Source organism: Plectrocnemia conspersa, unplaced genomic scaffold (genome assembly GCF_051122295.1).
Source record: "Plectrocnemia conspersa isolate PC_06_02 unplaced genomic scaffold, ASM5112229v1 ptg000002l, whole genome shotgun sequence".
Classification (NCBI taxonomy): domain Eukaryota; kingdom Metazoa; phylum Arthropoda; class Insecta; order Trichoptera; family Polycentropodidae; genus Plectrocnemia; species Plectrocnemia conspersa.
The window spans coordinates 4,494,625-4,516,192 of NW_028277166.1; the positions used below are offsets into that span (position 1 = coordinate 4,494,625).

The 21,568-nt window shown below is 35.2% G+C and overlaps 2 protein-coding genes across 2 annotated transcripts in view; one reads left to right on the plus strand and one right to left on the minus strand.

The window, feature by feature from the left end:
• The window catches only part of LOC148237396 (uncharacterized), a 34,783-nt gene extending 20,481 nt beyond the window's left edge, over positions 1-14,302 (plus strand). Inside the window, exon 2 of the mRNA XM_088205376.1 lies at positions 12,830-14,302. Coding sequence (XP_088061502.1) covers positions 12,830-13,621 — 792 coding nt within the window. The 3' untranslated portion in view covers positions 13,622-14,302. The remainder of the gene's footprint in view (positions 1-12,829) is intronic.
• A 796-nt stretch (positions 14,303-15,098) lies between these two features.
• Positions 15,099-19,889, minus strand: ScpX (Sterol carrier protein X-related thiolase). The gene is made up of 2 exons (XM_088205378.1): positions 18,726-19,889; positions 15,099-16,012 (listed from the first exon to the last, which is right to left on the minus strand). Exons 1-2 carry the CDS (start codon positions 19,830-19,832, stop codon positions 15,515-15,517), a joined length of 1,605 nt encoding a protein of 534 aa, XP_088061504.1. The 5' UTR covers positions 19,833-19,889; the 3' UTR covers positions 15,099-15,514.
• Positions 19,890-21,568: the final 1,679 nt, after the last annotated feature.

The following is a 21,568-nucleotide window of genomic DNA, read 5'->3' on the forward strand; positions in this document are numbered from 1 at the left end:
GCCTGAATGCGTCAATATTATTTTTGTCCTTGGGTATGTATCATATATAAAGTTGGAATGGTAGCGTCCTTTGCTGCTATTTCGATTTAAAAGAATTTTCCGGTCAATAAGTGCGGACAGTTTTTGAAAAGCACGTGTCCTCATTTTTCTTTTAAAAGTAGGGCACACGTTTGTATCCTAGCTACTGCATCTGGATGGTTTTATATTTCGGTATAGATACGCTTTTCAATTTCATATCTGTGCTTCATAAACCGACGTTGATGAAATATGGGACTCGAATTCAAACTATCGATCCACTCCTTTATATCTGCTACCAGACCGGGTGAAACATAACGGGTTGGTTACCTTTATAGCGACGTGGTTTTAATTTAAGCACGCCTGCTTGTGCACAAGTGTGCATGTATTAAAAATAAGTACATAAAGCGAGGTGCAAGTTGTTGAATGCATAATGATATAGTTGAACTTCGCAAGAGAGTTTGCTTTAGGTATGTCGACATAGTTTTATATAGTGTGTAATGGCCGGTCACCAATATCGATTCTGAAAATACTGAATGGAATTTGGCGTGGTTTGCTCTGAGCTGCTACAGAGTGATGGAATAATTCGCTTCGCGGAATTTATCACATTTGTTCTCGGATGCAACTTCGTTGTGGTCTTGTAATTATTCCAGATTATCCATCGCTTAATTATTGGGGAATGTCGTTCATGATTAGAATTCGTAGATGACATTTAGCATACCTGTGTTCGACCTACGTTTGAATGACACGAGCAGGAATCGTTCGGAATGTCATCAGACTCGTGTCATCAGTAAGATCGACTACAAAAGTAACAATGAATTGTTCGATGAAGACTTCTGTATCGCACATATTCATGCATAATAAGTTGTTTGTTATGGTTTTGCGATTGTTGTTCGGTTCTGCGGCGCAAGCTTTGATGAAAGATACACTTATTTATGCATTCGTCTTCGCCTGATTCAGCCCAAACTGACTAATCTTTCTTGGCCTTAGCGATTTTCGCTGCCATATCACACAGGACGATGACTTGTTTTGGTATATTCCTTTTGTAAAGCGGCTTTCAGCGTCATTCGTATGACTTTTGGCAGTGCACGACGTGCACAGTCATGTTTTGTATAGTTAACTGAAGACTAATACCAGTGTTTATAAAATATAAGGGCCTGAGTGACGTAATTTATAAGGTATTGGACCGATAATCCAATCAAATTTGTATGTATAATAATAATATACGCTAGCAAAACAAACACGGAAGACACACAGTTAATAACACGTTTGTTTATTTTTGGTATTGTTATGAATCCTATTTTGGTTGTTCGTGTTGTTGATAACACTATATATATAAAATAGCCCAGAAAACGGGGTGCGAACCTCTACATTTAAAAGAGCATAAGTTTGGCCAGACACAACTAAAATGTAGTGTAATATATGAATACTTGTCAAAAATTATTTAAATTATTCTTATATATTGATTTTTGTATCATGTCTACTATCGGTAAATTAAAACTGTTTCAACTATAAATTATTTTTAGATTTTTTAAAAATTTAGAATTTCTTGACGCGAAGTAGATTTTCTTGGTCTTTTACTGGTCGCCTCGGTCGATACAGGATGTAACTCACTTTAGTTCCAAGTCGAAAGCGACGTGGTAGAAATCTCAAGTTCTGACTAAGAGTTCCTAATGAGCTTAGTAGTCATTGTTCGTGCTTACATACTCTCCTTGGCCTTTCTTATATTCGACTGTGTGACCAATGCGATGATTCGGGGCGGAAACAGACTTATTTGTTATTGTCTACTAAATATCTAGTTTTAGTTTAGTCCTTTGTGTAACGGCGATAATTTTTTTCTTATTGAATCCACTGTAGTCCAATTTATTTAATCACAAAAATTAAGCTTGACACCTATTATTTATATATAATTTATTTAGAGCAGACGTGTCAAACTCGATCACTGGTATGGTCCAAAAATATAAGATTTAATTTTATATGGGCCGCAAAAAATAAATAAAAAAAAGTTGTCTCAAAAATTTTTGTTCGTAAAATGTCTGAAGTGTGATATTTTTAGCTCTCATCAACATCCGTAAACGAAAATGTTTAGACCTCAAAATTTTACTAGGTATATCCAAATGTTGGGACCACTATCTGAAAAAACCCTAAGAATGTTATGACAAAAGAAAGAATGTTTCGCTCTATCCTTTTCAGTAGCACAGTAGACCCCCAATAAAAACGTGCTATTTGGGACTAGAAAATACTCGTACAATTTTTTGCAATAAGTATGTACGAATCAGGCGCGTGTGGTGAGATATACTCCCTTTGACTCGCTCACACATTAAGTAACAGGCACCTAAACAGAACGTCCCCAATTTACCGTGTTATTGGGGGGTCTACTGTATTTAGTTAATTGTTCACTGCTGTAATTCACATAACGATAGTTCTCAACATATTTTTTTTATATACGTATTATGTATGTACATTACAATATTTGATATTTGGTTATGTTTAACTATCGTATGATATTTTTCGAAGCAATCTTCCATTTTGGATTACGTTTTTAATAATCTCTTTGTTTGTCTTTCACCAGTTTTTTATACATACATACTATGGGAATATACTTATTTGATAAGCCACGCCTAGTGTTAATTTTTTTATCCTTCTGTTCGATTATAGGTTAGAACTTCTCCCCTGCGTATTTTTTTAATACTTCTGTTAGACGTAATGGTACTAGTTAAATATCATTTTTGGAATAGTAAATAAAGTATAAGCACAAATTGGCCATTATATGTATATCGATGGCTTAAAGTGTAAATTTGCTAACTCCACTTTTGGGTGAAAATGACTTAACAATATCCTTTTGTACTTTTAATCGAAATACACATGCTCAAAAATTGCTATCTACAGAATCTCCAATTAAACTACAAATTTGAGATATGGGTTTATTTCTCTATTTTCTAGTTGTCTATTTAGTTTTTAGTTTCTCCTGTAAAGTTGTCAAATATGGAGTTAGCAAATTTACACTTTAAGCCATTGATATGATATCCTTCATCATGAACTACTCTCGATTAAAGTAAAACATTTAGCCTAATTAATCCTCACAACTTTATAGAACAGTTATAGGGCACAAAATAATAAATATATGACAAATTGATTTGTCAACAACTTCACGAATCGGAATTTAATGCTCTCGAAATATGTTGAATTAAAAACAGTAATTTAATTAATTCAAAAAAATATGAACGTAAATGTAAAAACAAAACTTTTTAGATTGAGAAACACGGCTAACAATTCACGTCTAGGTTTTGACAATAGCCGGGTATTCGACAAGCGGCTGGCACAGACTTGTCAAAAAATTATTTCCAAAATCCATCAATGGATTAACAGTTGCAGGTAAAATGGTTAAAAATTACCAAATCATTTTATCGTAATATGTTGATAAAAGTATCCCTGAGTAACTAATGAAATAAAATACTGAAAATTGAATCATTAAGTCATTTAAAAATTCTTCAGAAAATAAAAAAATATATTGGGCATGACATAGTTGCCTTTGGACTTGTAAAGTTTAAAATCGTTAGATTTGGCAATGATATAATAATGCGGATCTGAAAGTCCAGATATTTGTAGGCGTATTTCATCAATCCTTCGATTCTGTATTGACACCGACTGTATTCTTTGTACAAATATGCAATGATTAAAAAACTACCGTTTAATTATGATATAAAATTGGTTATTGAAGATACATAAAACATTTTAATCATCATACCCAAAATTCATTTTTTAATTGACCACTCATTAGTCACGAGACGTTATATAAATTTGTCGAAATCGGCATGAAAATTTTAAGTAAAGATATTTTTTATTTATTATGGTGGCAATTATCTAAAATTGACTTGTATAAATATGTTTCGTTTAAGAATCAAGTCATATAAGATTTTAACAATTTTAATATATTTTAATGTTTTCGTGAATTACATTTTGTTACTTTCTTTACATAATTTATGAGTTGTGCGAAATTACTCTGGGGGCGACTTGTATTACCGCTTCAAAGAGAGTTAAAAACGACCCAAATAAAAGAATAGCAAAAATCACGAGGCACATTGTTTGCTTACCGTTGAATTTGCGAATATGAAAATTTGTATCAGAAGTCGACCTTGAAAAGTTAATTTTTGTTGTGACGCAAATTAAGGGCGCACGTGTAATCAATTGGCCGGATGGCGTAATATATAAAACAGGAATTTCAGTGCTAATGTATTTTGTGCATCTAATATAAAAACCTGTATTTCGCTTCTTGTGTCTTGGAAATACACATCCGCATTACGAGTAAAATAATTTTATAGCAATTTTATATTGAAATTAATATCGTTAAAATATTATGTTGATGATTTTATTCAATCCAGATACTCTTCTCTCTCGTTTCCTACACAAACATGTACACCAGGCGTGTCAAACTCGTTTTGCACTACGAGCCTCATAAGCTTTTAGGCAAAATTACATGATTACAATATTTAAAAAAATAAAATACGATTTAAGTAGTTGCCGTGCAGCGAGAATTTTTTATAAACTACTATTTAATTAATTTAATGAATTGATATTAAAAACAAAATATGATATATCCAGGTTATTTGGCCGCGCAGTGATTTTAAAATAATATTTTAATTATTATTTCTATTCTTAACCTTTCAAACGCCGTATATTTTTATGTAGGTATGTGCCCCACGCCGTAGATTTTAAATGTGCTTAGACAAAAAAAATCTGTTAGCTAGTTTGTGAGCTGTGCACAGAACCACTCGAAGGAATTCGTTAAAAATATTTATTTAGTGTTTAACGATCAGATTATATTAGAAGGTTATAAATGATTGTGATAAGATTAGATTGTAAAATTTTGGAAAAACCTGATTTTATAAATATATCTAAATATGTATAACATATGCAATAAGTCTGTATAAATTTATTCTGATTCCAGATAATAATTTTCATATAAAATCCTGTCGATACTAAGTTGATATTGAAAATAGTGTCATAAATCAAAAACACCTGCAGGTGTTAAATGTAGTTTTCATTGTCTTTCAATGTCACGATGGCCTTGAAATCAACTTAAATTATTTTTAAAATTTCGTCGCAGATTACACACAGTCATCCATTTATCGAAATTGAACTTTAGATTAAAAAATCGTGCTACGTTGTTATTTGAAAGACACTATTTGTATCAAATTTTGTATCTATAAAATAATATGACTCGACTACTTTGTAACCTTTTTTTATAACCGATCGTTAAAAAAACACATTAATTATTTATTATTTTAACAAACGTGAGGTTTTTATCGGTTGAATTTTAATTATCGTAAAGTTAAAATAATCGGTTACTATCGAAGATCATAGAATAGATATGAGCTATTGTTGCGATTTTCTTTGTGTTGTACCGAGTTACTGAGACGAGACGATCCAAGCAATAAACGTGTTTATTTGTCTTGATAAGATAAGCATTGTTTTTAACTTTCGTCTATTTCAGGGGTCATTATATAAATATTTACTATAGTTCTACATGGAAAACTTTATAATTATTTAGTTTCTGGTAATTAATGAAAACATATTGCTGAAAGATATTTTTAAGGAATTTCTCTGCTGCGCAGCCAAATATGTTTGTATTAAAAATATATATTATTTTAATACATAAATTCAGCGCTGGGCGTCCAAATACACCTCATCCAAAAAATAAGCGCGTATACAATAATTGGTTGCGGCAGACAGCGAGTCGCCGGCAAGTACGAAAACGCAGCGCAGGTTGTGAATACGTTTGTTACCTCAGCCAACCTAAACACGTCATTCTCCTTTTCGGCTACCGAGTAATTTACCCGTTCCTCACCCTCACAACAACTATTTCAATGAAATTTGAGACATTGGCATTTCTATAGATTCTTTATTATGTGGTTTTCGACATACAACATTGATCGACGGCGGTCCTTGTGATACCGACAACTTTTAAGTCTTCTACTTTAGTCTCGTTCACAAAAAAGTTGACGACTCATGTCATAAACAAGAACGGAAAATTTTAACTCAACATCAATGTTGCCATTAACCTTTGAGGGTATAATGTCACGACTTTTCTTTCTTATCTTTGGGGTCTGTCTTTATGGGCGGTCTGACTTATTTTTGTCGTGAAATATCGCACATTTTATGTGCTATTTTATTATTGTTATTATTTAACGTTCGGCACAATAAATCGAGAATGATCGACTATTTTTTATGACTATTGAAGACTATTTATATTTTTTTTAGATATTTATTTTATTAAAATCGAATATCTAGGATAAATACAAAGTTTTTGAATAAATTATGCTTAAACCACAACAACTTTATTCAGTATGATAATATTCTGGCTTAAACAATAAATACCTTCGAGAAGTGCAACGATATTTTAGTCCTCGATGATTGGGTGCGTGACCAGATTATTTTAATTGTCTAATAAATATATTATTAGAATGTAAAACTGCGTAACGGTAGATCCGCATTTGATTTAAAAAAAAAACAACGTCGTCATTCTATAGAATGTGTAATCCGGGGTTGCTGCGTTTGGTACCTGTTCGGCTTTGTTCACAGTTTATATGCATGTGTAATGCTCCCTCCACACTCTCTGGAAGTAGGCCATGGTTGAGCAAGGACGGAAAATATAATGTGTTAATTCGGGGCTACTTCGGTCGAGCTCGGGTCTGCCCGCTCTAATGTCTCGGCGACCTCGACCATATTCGGTAGACCTTTGGTTCGGTAACTTCCAGAGAGTGTAGAGGAAGCATAATATATATAAAAAAAATTGGTGTAGCTTGGTATTTTTTTCAACGCAATTTTTGGATAATTCCCTCATAAATTTCAATTTAATTGAAGATAACGTTGAGGTTTATTTAGTCGTTCTGTAATTTTTAATGATATTTTATCAAAAGGATATATATCATTACATTTGATTACTAGAACTATAACATAGTGAACGAAAAAAATGTAATTTTACATGGCTTAGTTTAGTAAATTTGGCTTTAGACCTAATTCTATGAATTTATAAAATATAGGATGCATAAATTGGTGTAAAACACAATAAAGCCGTTGCAATTGCGACGAACGAAGTTCGGCCCATAATGGTCTCTGACCTAGTCTTATGGGATCGAAATAAAGAAAAACAATTGTTTTGTATTTTTTTTTAGAAGTCCGTTCATCTGATTCCAGACATTTTATATTTCTCACGATCGTCCTCTATTCCGTTTAAGGGATGTCGGGAATTCGAGCTAGGTTCATAACTTATGTATATGTTACTCCGAATCGGCAAAATCGCTTATTTCATGAAATAGGCAAAAAATGCCTAATTCATGAAAAATGCAAGCCCGTTTAATAATGAATTAGGCAAATATTAGGTAGTGGTTTTGGAACTAAGCCAAATGTCAATTTTGACAGTTGCGAAACGTCACGTTTATTGAAGGGTCCAAATTGTTTGCTTAAAAATAATGGTCCATAAGATTAGACGATATATTGTAGTTTAATAAAATAATATAATTATTAACTATAACAATTTTTTTTATGTAACTCTTGGACAGGTTAGGTGCGAGCGAGCGTTGGTCAAAACAGTGAACACCCCGTGAATAACGGCAACGAATCATGGAATGTTTACTGTTATGACCAACGCTCGCTAGCACCTAACTTTTCCAAAATACATGTTTATAAAAGTTCTAGAGTTTTTTGTCATTCTAAATAAAGATTTATTTTATTTTTTATTTATTTTTTAGATTAAATTAAGACCATCTGGCCTAACAGGTTACCCCAATGCGCCACGATGGTCGAAAACAGATGAACATCACTATGGTTAATGATTGATTTATTTTTATATAATGAAATGACAATCGGAGCGCTACTACAGTGAAATACTTTCATACAAAATGTTTTCATTGTAACGAAGACTGATCTCAGTATAACGAAATATTTTGATCCGAATTTAAGAATGTCAACTTGACACACTATTTCTCCGAATTCAGTTCGTCCTTGACTGATGTTTCACAAGCGACATTAAAGGTGTTTCGCCGACCCTCAAACTTTTTTTAACAAATTTTATTGTGTTTATTACAGTATCCTTAAAATGGACAAAACACAAAAATTGTATGAGGTTATTTTAATGATGTAGTAATACGGTAATTAAAAATAAAATAAAAAATATCTTCCATACATTCAATATAACGAAATTTTTTCTTCTTTCCCGTGAGCTTCGCCATACTGAAATTTCACTGTATCTACTTTGCTCAATGCACGAAATAAGCAAAACAATTCCTACCCAGATAATTTGCCTAATTCACGAATGAATCAACGGGGTTGCACTTATCATGAATTAGGCAAATTTTTGCCTATTTCATGCAATAAGCGATTTAACCGATTCGGTGTATCATATGTATATAATTTGAACTCTTCTACTAAATAGCTGATATAGTTCATATGTTATGTATATTAAAAAACGTCACTATCTTGATTTACAATCATAGCTTAGTGACCGGTAAGTAAGTGTTTTTTTGGCTCTCCCATCGAATTTGAGTTGTATGTCTCGTTCTTAAACCGGAGTCAATTTTAATTATATATTTTTAGGGTCGCGCACGTTTCCACGTGACCTCGGTTTCCACAATGCGAAATAGCTCGCGACGCTTTTTTCCCCGACGCGTACGGATAGGTACATAGTACGTACGTACAGTTGTGCGGCCGTGCACTCGGTCGCTGCGATTTAAATAATGCGGCAGGCCGATTTATTGGCTCTCGGCTCGTGCCAAGAGCAGCAGCAGCAGCAGCGCCGCGACGATGCGCAATTCCACGATTATTATTGCCGCTCGTCGACTCGAAAAACAAACCGACGTCGACGAGGTTATCGCTGTTTACCGAGAGGCGACCGACGTCGTTTCAAAGTTCTCCGATAACGCGTGCTCGTCGATTGGAGACGACTTCTCGTCCGGATCGTTTTCGGGGGGCTTCGACGTTTGCCTCTTCCTGTACCGTGCGATTCCGACCTTGTATGAAAAACTGTTATTATATTTGCTATCTACTATTAGAATGGCAATGAAACATAGACACCAAAATTATCCGTTCATCTAAGCACCGCATTATAGCGCTGTCTTTTTTAAAATTGCCACGATTTATTCAATTTTTCTGAAGTTGAAGATGTTAATGAGATAGAGAAAGGTGACACATAATTGTAAATAATAGATAAGGTCGTAAAAATTGATAAATATGAATCGAGGCTTGAGTTGAAAATCACGCTGAGGACGATTTTTTTAGTTTTGAGATATATAGGCCACGAATGTTATTTTTTGTGAGGTAATCGCTGCATATTTGTATTAAAGAATCGTGCAACCCACGTAGGATAAACGTATTATCGGTGCTCGAAGGACCAGTGAAACACTTAAGATGGTTTTACTATTTTATTTCTATGTAACATTATACGTAGGCTCACCACCTCGATCGGCATGGGTTAATCATCTCTTGGCCATAACGATATTTGTAACGGGTATTGTCTAAATAAATCGGAACAGTATATATATATATATTATAAAAGCTTATTTTTTGAGGTTAGTCTGTAGTATCAATTTCATTTATTTCGACCAGAATGGGTTTAACAACTTGACTCAAATCATAAACCTCTCTTTTTGTAATCAGAAGTTTAAAATAATACTAATAATGTGTAACTTTCCTTTATCATTTTAACACCTTCAATTGGTTAAAAATGGAATATTTAGTACATGGACACATTTGGAGCTAGAAACCTTACTTTTTTGTTAGAGCAATTCGATTATTTATTAGTGAACTTTGGGCGTTTTAAAATCAGAAACGTGTATCAGATAAGACTCAATGTCGGGCATTGTGTTTCGTACATTTTTTAACAAGATTCTTTCCAAAACATTTAATTCCCCTTTTACTTGGAACGTGAAAGCCTCGTTTTAACAATACATTATTAAAAATATTTGGAAACAGGTGCGATTTAACAGCATTTGTTTCATGAAACGAATTGTTTGTGCATATTTATGTATGGTAAATCTTCGAAAAATTATGTTGCAGTCATTCATAAGGTGTTCGCTATTCTAACCAACACTAATGCACAAACAACTTGTTTTATGGAACAATTAATTTATATATTGCTCATTTAAATGATCCTCTTTGAAAACATTCGATAGTTCGACGGTACAATTTAAGTATACATATTTATTGCCAGTCGTTAATTACTACCGTATTTTTTTAATACAATCAGTTAAATAAAGATGTTTTTTTACTAATAACCATACTGATTTAAAAAAATGTAAATGTGTCTTGCATTATTTTAGAGGTGACGCGTCATGCGATTTTGGATGTTGCGTTTAAAAATAATCTTGAGACAAACTTTATGGGAAATATTCGAATGGTTGATAAATTTAGCGAGAATCAATTCCTAATTATAGGAGCAATGTCTGCTATAATCTACAGATTTGAATATTACCTCGAAAAGTATCATACCATGGACGAATATAGTAGTTATTATTTTTGTGTCGAGTATCATTAGTGCTGTGAGAATTGTAAAGTGATTTTTAATTATAACAGATTAACATGTATCATTTTTGTGTGGCTACTGATATTTAAATATTTTCTACAACATCGCATGTACTAAAAACTACTAAGTTTTGTTTATGCTATTTTATCTCAAACTGTTTTTGACTTTTATTATTCTTTGTATCGCTTATTAGTACAAAGATCTGTTCCTTCACACTTTATAGATGCGTCTAAAACTAAACTAAAAATAAAATTAAGATGGACGTATTGTAAAAATACGTAATATTATACTAATTATGCAAACTAGAATTGAGGCATGTTTGCAGCTGTTTTGCTCGTAGCGCTAATAAATTCACGCTTATGATTCATAATCTTACACTTTTTAGTGTAATTGTAAATGTACTTACTAAATTATTCTAAAAAAATATTTATATAAAATTATATTTTTTAAAGTGTTCACTGTTCTGACAACGATCACTCGCTGTCGCTCTTTCGTACCTGACGTATTTATGTGGTAAAACAACATTTTGCTATATATTTTGCTACAGCGAGTGAGCGTTGGACAGAACAGTGAACACCCCATTAATATGCATAAATTGTACGGCTTCTGTTTCAGTACGAGGCAGTTTAAACACGTTAATTTTCAATGCAAATATAATTGTATTTAAATAAATATTTTTTTAGAATAAATTTGAATTTATTTAATTATGAAATTATTTTAATTGACTGAATTTTAGGCGTTTTAAGAAATCAGAAATATTTGTCGAACAGACGTTCTCCTTCGAATAAAAATGTCCGAGGTGACATTTTTTAGCTCCCGCAGCATCCCCAAGTGAACTTTTTTTTTTAATTTCTTGATATTTTCAAAATATTGTCACCTAAGATAAGATAATATAATTTTAATGTCAAGCATTTTGTAGTATAATAGAAAGATTTATATATTGTTCCTAAGTTTCTTATACCAATATTCAAAAAATACATTTGTTTATTTAAATGTGCTATTTTATTCTAAGAAACGAAGTCAGTAGTATCTAGAACAGGAACAGGAACAGAACCCAAATGATCTTGCGGGCCACTTTGAGAATGCCACATATAAAATTATATATCCCCATATTAGATTTAGATACACTATAGACATTTTTTTGGAGTGAAAAATTGAAACATAATGAGTTATTATTATTTTTTTCACTATTATTCTTACATGTAAACAGATAATATAATAATAATGATACTAAACGTTCATTGTAAAGAATCTCGCGGGCCGGAAAAATGTTCAAGGCAGGGCCGAATGCGGCCCGCGGGTTGGCCACCCCTGATTTAGAATATGTATATATTATACATATTTTTTTGCATATTTAGTTTTTGATTAATTCTATTCGATAACCCGCAGATCTGCAGCTGGCAGTCAGTAGTACTATTTTAGTGTACAACTGCGTTTTTATTTGCATCAGTGACTTTTATCTGTTTCTCTGAATATAAATTAATTAACTATTTTCCTCGGTTTTTGTCTCGTTGGGTATAAATAAGTTGATTCTTTATTATCCATTATCATATACGTTCATCTGTATTTTTGATATACACGAAAATTCTGAACATAGATGATTGTTTGATTGGTAAATATACTTTACTTTTAATTCCAACTGCTTTATATTTTTCCCTATATAAGTATCATATCAATGTAAATAATTATTAATATAATTGTAAAATATTTTTTAATTAAAATCATTGTTACATGTACAGACATTATTTTTTAAATATGTTACGTACTTCTAAATAAACACACATGTCTATATTGATCATCTATGATCAGAATTTTTGCTGTGCGCAATTTTCGTTTGCGCAATAATCACCGAACCGATATATAATGTGTAAACAAAGCGGCAAAAAAATTGTGTTTAAATTTTTAGTGCGTAGTTTTACCATTTTTTTGAACTGGTGTCGTGTCCATTGCATTTTTGTTTTTTTTATGTGTATTATTGTTGAATGCAGTCAACTGGTAGACGACATTAAGTTTTTACACCTACCTGTAAATTGCGTGAGAATTGAATGCATCGCGTTAACGAAGTCTAATTATTACAAATTAAACATTAAGCAGCTAAGACGAAATTTCTAGAATGTTATGCGTTTTATTGTCGAAAAAATTCCCCAACGAGTCGGTAACCTATTTTTCTTTTACTACCCCATCGCTACGCCCATACTACCGGTCGAAGTTCGCTTGCGTAACGGGCGCGCGCTAGTAAATACGTTCGCCGCTCGCTCTCGCCTCTGCCTATTTATAAACGAAAAACTATTTCAGTTGCAGGTCGCCGAAACCGTCTGCAAAGCTGAGCCATTGGACGTGCCATTGAAGAAGCCCAAGATAGAGGACTTCTACAACTACACGATGTACACGATAGACCCCTACTTCCAGGCCGCGGCGCTATACGACCAGTACAGGAACTTGTCGCTGCGGTCCTGGACCAACAAGCGACCCTTCCTCTCGCACGAACCCCCCCTGTTGCAGCACCCCGAGAAGGTCGTCCATCTGAAGGACTCCTCGCGCTTCGAACTCTCGTACCAGCCGAACGTGGCGCTCAAACCCCACCAGCCCCCGACGCCGCCCAGCTCGGACGAGATCACGTCTTCCACGTCGCCTCCGCCTGTCGCCGAAGTCGCGGCAGGCGCTCCGCCCCCCGACTGCGAGCTCTCCACGGACACCGACGACGAGGACTGCAAAGACCTCATCGTCGAGACCGCCGCACATCTGCTGACGGATGGAGAACAACCTCACATCAGAAAAGCTCAGATGATCGTCAAGGACAAAGACGCTATCATAGCGGAGCAAGCGGAGACAATCAGAGAGAAAGACGCCATCATAGCCAGGCAGCTAGAACTCTTGAAAGAAAAGGAAGCTTTGATTCTCAAACGGGAGCAGGAACTCAGAGAGAAAGAAGCGCTGGTCTCGGAGCAGGCGGAGAGATTGACTCTGATCGAGAAACGACCGATCGAAACGACGGCGGAGAAGCCGCCTACGATCGAGATCGTCGAACGACCCGACGAAACGCCCTGCGCGGAGGAGGCGGAGACCAGTAAACGGGAGTGCGAGTGACCTTCGATCATCATGCGAGTGAATACTGTCCCTCATGATCGCGTATGAGTCTCGGGCTGTGTTAACGTAATTAATCTGGCCAGTCGAAACAATGTTCACTTCGGTTCGTTCAGTACGCTCGGATTATTTACAAGAGTTTAAAAAGTGATCTACGCCGCTCCGGCCCTCCGGAGCGCGAAACAAACCCACCTACTTAAAATTGTACGTAGAGGAAAAGACTAATTGTAAAAATTGTATTAGTAATCGTAAGCCTTAACGACGTTAATATGTAAGCGGAAAGGTGAAAGAAAAATAAAGGTCGGCGGAGCTATGCAATAAAATTGTCAGTGAGTGCGAGCGTACCTCCCGCCGTTCGGAAGCAGTCGCCGAAGACCGTTGCTCACAAATTAATAGTACTTATGTTTAAAACATAGTTATCACTAGAGTGGTTCCATGTACTATTGTAAAAATCTAAAAATCCAGATAGTCATATTTGATTCGATGTACAAAAAGTCTTGTATAATCACTTTTATGCTTTAAGGTTATTAATATTATTATTTACTCGGTGAAAATTGTTAACAAAGTATATTTATATATATATGATGTTAATTGTTGATTATTTTTTTCTCAGATTATTTGTTGAAAAATTTATATTACTTGTTTCTTCGTCTGTCGAAAATATTTAAAAAAAACAATTTGAAAGTACAAAAAATGAAGGTGCTGTGTAAAGTAAACAACAGCATTGGGTAAAAATTCGGTGTAATATGTTTAATTGTAGAATACGATATGATAGTAGATTTTCTATAAAGTTAAGTATAAGGAAGGAATGTTTGCAGTAGAGATAGCGGGGGTCTGGGGCGCCTGACCGGCACACTTGCAGGGTACCTTTGTAACGGAGCCCGAGGAGATCAGTCGCCAGTTACCACTGTGTATTGTTTAATTTTAATTATTATTAGTCTAGAAGACTCTAACCCTAAAAACGTTCGACTCGACAACGTTAATTTTTACAAACAATTACCCTTTTCTTTTACAAAATTTATATTATTACGTATATATAATTATATATTTGCCTTTTTATGATAATATAAATTATTTCGTTATGGTGGTTCATAGTGCCCGACCCTCTAGTAGGCTGTTAAAAAGTACTCATGTGATCTCAAGGTGTGAGCGTGTTTACCTGTAATTATTGCATTCAAAATGTAATAGTGTTAATGCATACATATACATATATATATTTATAAAATATAATATTGTCAATACTTTAGTATTTAGGTTTAATAATGCTCCAGATGATTAAGGTATTTATGCAATACGTTAATAAAAAACAACTTATGGATAATTCTTATTTAATAACCAGTTTTACAGAGAATCATACCCATCCATATGTTACTATATAATATATGCCCACATTACGCCTTTTATATTGTGTTTCATTTGAAATCCTCTGATTTACGCAAAAGAAAAAAGCCGCGAAGAATAATAATAAAACTATGTATAATCATTATTTAAATATTTATTACATACGCTGTGATATGTATTTATAAAAGTATAAAACAAGATAACAAGGAGAAGAATACCACACCGACACCAACACGAATAATTTTTCTTTCAAAATCTCAAAAAAGATTTCGCACTTTATATTATAATAATAATAATAATCGTTCTTTGTTAAACGATATCTTGTCCTATTTAAAAATAAGATGTAAACAAAATTGTGACAGTATGACGTAAATTGGTCGAGTATATAAAATTAATATAATAACAAGATAACAAACAATAGCAGCACCAGTACAAAATTATATATTCATAATAGGAATGATCCAAAGATATTAAATGCATCTGTCAATAAATACTTATATTTTGTCACGACTGTCGAGTATTTGATTTGTAAGTATTATAAGGATATTGCAAGAATTACAGTTTGGATCGGATGTCAGCTATTTTGCTTCCGGCGACGTTCAGTAACTCAGTTAGCTTTAGAGCTAGGCCCATATTGCCTTGGATTTTGATCTTTCCTTGGAAGAACGCCTTTTGAGGATTCAGCTTGCCGATGATCAGGTCGACGGTGTCTACGTCGTTGACGGTGAACATGACATCTGTTTTTTCTTTGCCGTTGAGTGTGACGCTACCCCTGCCTTCCTTGGCGTTGATGACCCAATAGGCCTCGGCACCGTCGGGTCCGTTCTTGACTTTGAATCCGTAGATTCCTCGTACTTTTTCAATCAGGTTGTCAGTGTCGTCTTGCATCACCTGCTGCAGGATCTGCATATATTTATGGACTTTGAATCCTTCCGTTGATTGTGCTGAAACTGAATGCGCGCCAGTGGCTGTGAAGCCTTTTCTGTAGAGAGCGACGACTACAGCGCCGCCGAGTCCGAGATTGTGCTGCAAGGCAAGCTTTGCTCCTTTGACCTGAAATAATATAATATTAACGATCAGTCTCGATATAAATCCATTTAGCTACTTTGGTGAGAATCTCTGGATCTAATGTTATAATTGAAAAAAGAATCAGATACATTTTTAAGGGGTATTTGCTTTAGCATTTAACATTTTTTATTATGTTATACATCAGTATTAAAATAATTATCCAAAACGGTTTAGGTTTAAAATGAATACATTAAAAAATTGCATTATTTACAATGAAAATTTATACAATGATGCTTGACTATAATCTGTTTTATTATTATGGCCGAAATGATAGTCGATATAAAAACGTGTGTATATATACTTATAGTATAAATCGCAAGAATCAGGTAGATTTCGTCTGTGAAATAAAAACATTCTCACAACGTTATTTTTTTCTCTAATGATAAATTTTTCATATAGATCAAATTAATTAATCTCGGAGGAGTAACACAAGCAAAATTTAACATACAAAACAAAGCATTTATATTTTATTTCTAATCACGTATATTTTTATATTTATAAAGATTAGTTTTCGCTAGTCTGGAATTTGATAGATAGTTGGACTAAGTGGAGAGATATATTGACATTTTATTTTATTAACTGATAATCAATTATTTATTATTCATTATCGTAAAGCTGTTGTACAAGATCTCGTCTAATACGTGCTATTAGTGTATAAAAAATCAACGAAAAGATAACCTAATCGGCGATAAATGATGAGAGATATTCAGGAAAAAAAGATATATGGAAGCAATTTTTTTTCGATCAAAGTTCACTAGATTATTAAATGCTGCTGTAATTCATAGCACATTTTTATGACTGATGTGGTTGAATTTAAAACAGGAAGTAGAGAGTGGAGTGCCAACTTGATCAAAAAATTCGGATCCCATTAAGCGCGAGAATATTTTTTTCATAATTACGCGCTTTTTGTGACTATCAAAACAAGTTTATTCGTTGCACGCGCATGTGACGATCGGAGATTTGAACGGACTAAAATGTACTTAAACAAAGTCAGTCTGTACAGATGCAAAGGGATTAATAGAAGTGGCGACAAGTCAGTAGAATATGGCTAAGCAGGTACCTGAATTATGATTGCAATGTGACAGCATTGCCAAATTTTAAGCTGTTTGAAGAATAGTCGTTATGCAAAATAATTCTTATGAGAAAAACAACAGACTACATAGTCTCAACCCCAAATCGTCCCATTGGAGAAAAGGTCGGCAGTAAGAAAGATAACTTTCTATTGGATCATTCATCTGGAACCTAAATTTTGTTCTATTTTGCTTTAGGGTTAACTCGGGGGTACACAAACCGAACTTCACGCCAATCCTGGCTCAGCTACAAAGTCCGAAATCTGAGAATTCCACCTATTCTTCACGGAAGACTGAGACGCAGACAAGACTACGAAAGCACCATATACAGTAGGCCCCCCAAAAACACGGTATATTGAGAATGTGCTATTTGGATGCCCCTTACTTTATGTGTTAGCGAGCCAAAGGGAGGATATCTCACCACACGCGCCTGATTCGTATGTACGCATTGCAAAAAATTGTATGAGTATTTTTTAGTCCTCCATCTACATGCACCCAAATAGCACATCCCCAATTTACCGTGTAATTGGGGGGGTCTACTGTATTTATATATATTATTTTTAAATAGTTATAATATCAATAACATTGTATTCTAAATAATAAATCAGCTACCGTAAAGTTCACACAAGAAAAAATGGCTTTGATGATATTGATGAATTTTATAAGCTATGTCCAAGTGTCTAGAGCTGTTTTTTATGAAACAAATAGGGAAAGATTTGGCACAATTTTTGTTCGAGGAGAACAACGATAGGACAAATTGCTATGGGACCTAAAAGAAAAGTCATTACGGAAATTTTTGTCTGAGAAGCATAAAGGAGGAAAGGTTGCCGCGGAAACTAAAAAAATCATTTCAAATTTTTTTGTCAAGCAATGGGTACATCTGTATCGACTTGGTAAGTTAATCACACAATGAATACCTACAAGTAAGTATTAACCACCAAACAAAGGACAGTTTCACACGTGCCGGATGGATTCACCCGGCACCGGGCCGGCGCCGTGTAGTGGGGATGGTGTTGTATGGTCTAGTACCTACCATTTCAGATGTGCCGGACGAATCCATCCAGCGCTGGCCTGTGTGAAACCGGCCAAAGTCTGGGAATCAGTGACATCTATATTAATAATTATAACCGATAGATGTCACTGCAGCTGTGGCTGTTTTTTACTAATAGCGCATTTCTCTTTAAAAATAAAAATTCCGAGTGTTGTTGCTCAGGCTTGACCCATAATCTCAGAGTTACTAATCTGAGATGTTATGGACTGAGCTATTCCGTCCTTAAATGAAAATAATTATTAATCTTAATCTTTTAAATGAATTAAACATATGAAAAGTATTTTTATAAATACTAAGACACGGTTGCTTAATTTTTAAAGAGTATTTCTTATTGTATTTTATGAAACTAAGCAGTTCTTTTGTTTTACTTAAGACAAGTAATGCATCGTGTTATATTTTTTTATCAAAGACAATGAACAATGAATCAATTTAATACATAATTGAAATTATTACTTTGACAAGGCAACAAGACAAACATCTCAGATTTATTCAGATAAATAAAACAATGTTTTGATTAGATTAATGAATGGATTAAGCTTAAGATGATTTGATTAGTTCAAAGTTATAATTATAGTACCTGTCTTGGACCAGCTTCTCCTCTTAACTGCCAAACCAATTCGGTACATTGCGCCAATCCTGTTGCGCCTAGTGGATGTCCTTTAGAAATGAGACCACCGCTCGGATTCACAACGTACTTTCCTCCATAAGTATTATCTCCGGCGTCGATGAATTTTCCAGCTTGACCCACAGGGCATAGTCCCAGAGCTTCGTAAGTGATCAACTCGTTAGCCGAGAAGCAATCGTGCAGCTCTATAACGTCAACGTCTTTTGCAGTCTTTCCAGCTTTTTCGTACAAGCGCTTAGCCGCCTGCGCCGTCATATCATAACCGACGACTTTAATGCAACTGTCCGAGAACGTTGAATTCAAATCGGTCACCATCTCCATGCCGACGATCTCGACGGCTCTTGATTTTAAACCGTTCTTTAAGACAAAATCTTCCGAGGCCAAAACGACTGCAGCAGCTCCGTCGCTCGTCGGACAGCATTGCAATTTAGTCAACGGACCGAACACCTTGGGTGATTTCATGATTTGCTCCAAAGTATAAGCGTCTCTGAATTGAGAATTAGGATTGTTGACGGAATGTAAGTGGTTCTTATGAGCGATTTTGGCAAAGTGGGTCTCTGTTGTACCGTATTTCTTCATATGTTCCAAGCCGGCGTTTCCGAACAGCTGAGCCGGGACCGGAGATCCGTCGATGCTAGCCAAATCGATCATCTTCTCCACGTGTTTATCCAATGGATTGGTGCGATCGTTGAATTTAGAAGAAAGCGACCCCTTTTCCATTTTTTCAAAACCCAAGGCTAAAGCGCAATCGGCGTTGCCCGATTCGATTATTTGCTTCGCGAGATACAAAGCGGAGGATCCGGTCGAGCAATTGTTGTTGACGTTGAAGATGGGAATGCCGCTCAGACCTAGAGAATAAAGGCTTCTCTGTCCGCATGTGGAATCGCCGTAAACGTACCCTGCGCAGGCTTGCTGTACTTCAGAGTAGGGCACTCCGGCGTCATTCAGGGCTTTGACGGCGGCTTCCTCGCCCATGGCCGGATAGTCCCAGTCGGGTTTGGAGCCCGGCTTCTCGAATTTGGTCATACCGACACCGACTACGTACACTTTGCGTCCCATCTTTGCCGATTGTGCTTAATCACTGGTGGACGTACTGACTTTCGAATGGACTTTGACACCTGTCACCTCGGTGACCTGGCCATTACCCATTATTGTGATTTGCCATAGACAATATTATATAAATAATAATTAAAATGTGATTCACGCGTATATAATTTAAATATTTTTCGTTTATATATTAATTATAATTATATACATAATTATATTACTTTTTATTATTACATATTTTATTACAAGTGGGGTAATATCGAACAATTATTAATGTATTTTACCTTTTAACAATTTGTGTTAATCAATTCGTCAATGTAAAGCTTTTAGTCTGCACTATGCTTCACTTGGAACATAACCAACATAATTGTTATGGACAAGGAAGCAGTGCCTCGTGCGCCAGAGTCGCCATACGACAGTTACAGTGACTGTTTGTGGAGCTGCAATTTCAGCTGCAATTATTTATTATAAACCAAAAGGCGGTTATTTTGTAGACATTGATTCATCGCGAGTATTGAAGCGCAATAATTTCTACTTCAGGTATAAAGTTAAGACAGTTTGCAAGGATACAGGCCCGGTCCGTTAGAGCTAGCGAGCTTATAGGCGCTCGAGAGCTATAAGTTCGCTAGATTTCGCTCGTGCTAATCCGCTGCCTGTCGGTTTTATTGACGAACACAAAGGGATTCGTAATTCACATTTGGACGGCGTCGTGTGCGGTTCGTTGTTTTTCTTGTGCTCGCGAGCCTCGTGCAAATGCATTATTACTATTCTACGTATTGAGCAAGATCGCTGGTTGTTCGTGGCGCGTTTGTTCGTTTCCCATAGATTGTTGGAAGTTCGTTGTAAAAATATTTCAACGAACGATTTGCGAGCGCCTCACGAGCCGTTCGGCGGACAAGTGACAATAGTGAGCGAAGAATAAGAGCGTGCAATTGCACGCTCTTATCTCTCACTCACTCGGGAAAATACTAGGGTAGATCAATGAGTTATTAGAAAATCCACAAGTGATGAACATCGTTCGGGACGCAAATCCACTTGAGGTGACTACGTCAATAATGATCTACGAAATCCATGATATGGTCTTGAGTGATTGATGAGTCAAAGTGCGCGATCTTGTTGAGGCACATGGCTCAGTGGTTTCAATTTTGCACGAAAAATTGGAAATGAAAAAGATATCGGCAAAATTAGTGCCGCGTTTCTGCATTGATACATAACCGTTAATAAAACATGGATCCAACACTACACTCCAGAGACAAAGGAACGGTCGAAATAGTGGGTTTCTGGTAACGACCCGGTTCCAAAGAAGGCGAAGACTGTGAAATCGGCCGACAAGATGATGGGCACAGTTTTTTTTAGCCACATTAACTACTTGGAAAAAGAACGAACGATAAATGGAGAGTATTATGCATTGTTATTGGACCGGTGGAGTGAAAAAATCAAGAAAATACGCCTAGATTTGGCCAAGAAGAGAGTGCTCTTCCACCAAGACAATGCACAGATACACAGTTTTGAAGGCGATAATGCATCAATTATGCTTCGAATTGTTGCCGTATCCATCGTATTCACCAATTTACCTCCAGCGACTTTTTCTTGTTTCCAATTATGAAGAAATGGCTCGCCGGAAAAAGATTCACATCGAACGAGGAGGTCATCGCCGAAACAGAAGCAAGTTTTGAGGGCTTTCAAGAATTATACTTTTTGGATGGCTTGAAAAAGTTGGAAAAATTCTGGGCGAAGTGTATCGAAAT

What these genes read in the sequence shown, in the direction of transcription:
- ScpX (XM_088205378.1), bottom strand. Translation starts at nt 19,832, where the DNA reads ATGGGACGCAAAGTGTACGTAGTCGGTGTCGGTATGACCAAATTCGAG. An exon ending in GAGAAGCTGGTCCAAGACAG is followed by an intron (nt 16,013 to 18,725) that starts GTACTATAATTA and finishes ATATTATTTCAG; the next exon opens with GTCAAAGGAGCAAAGCTTGC.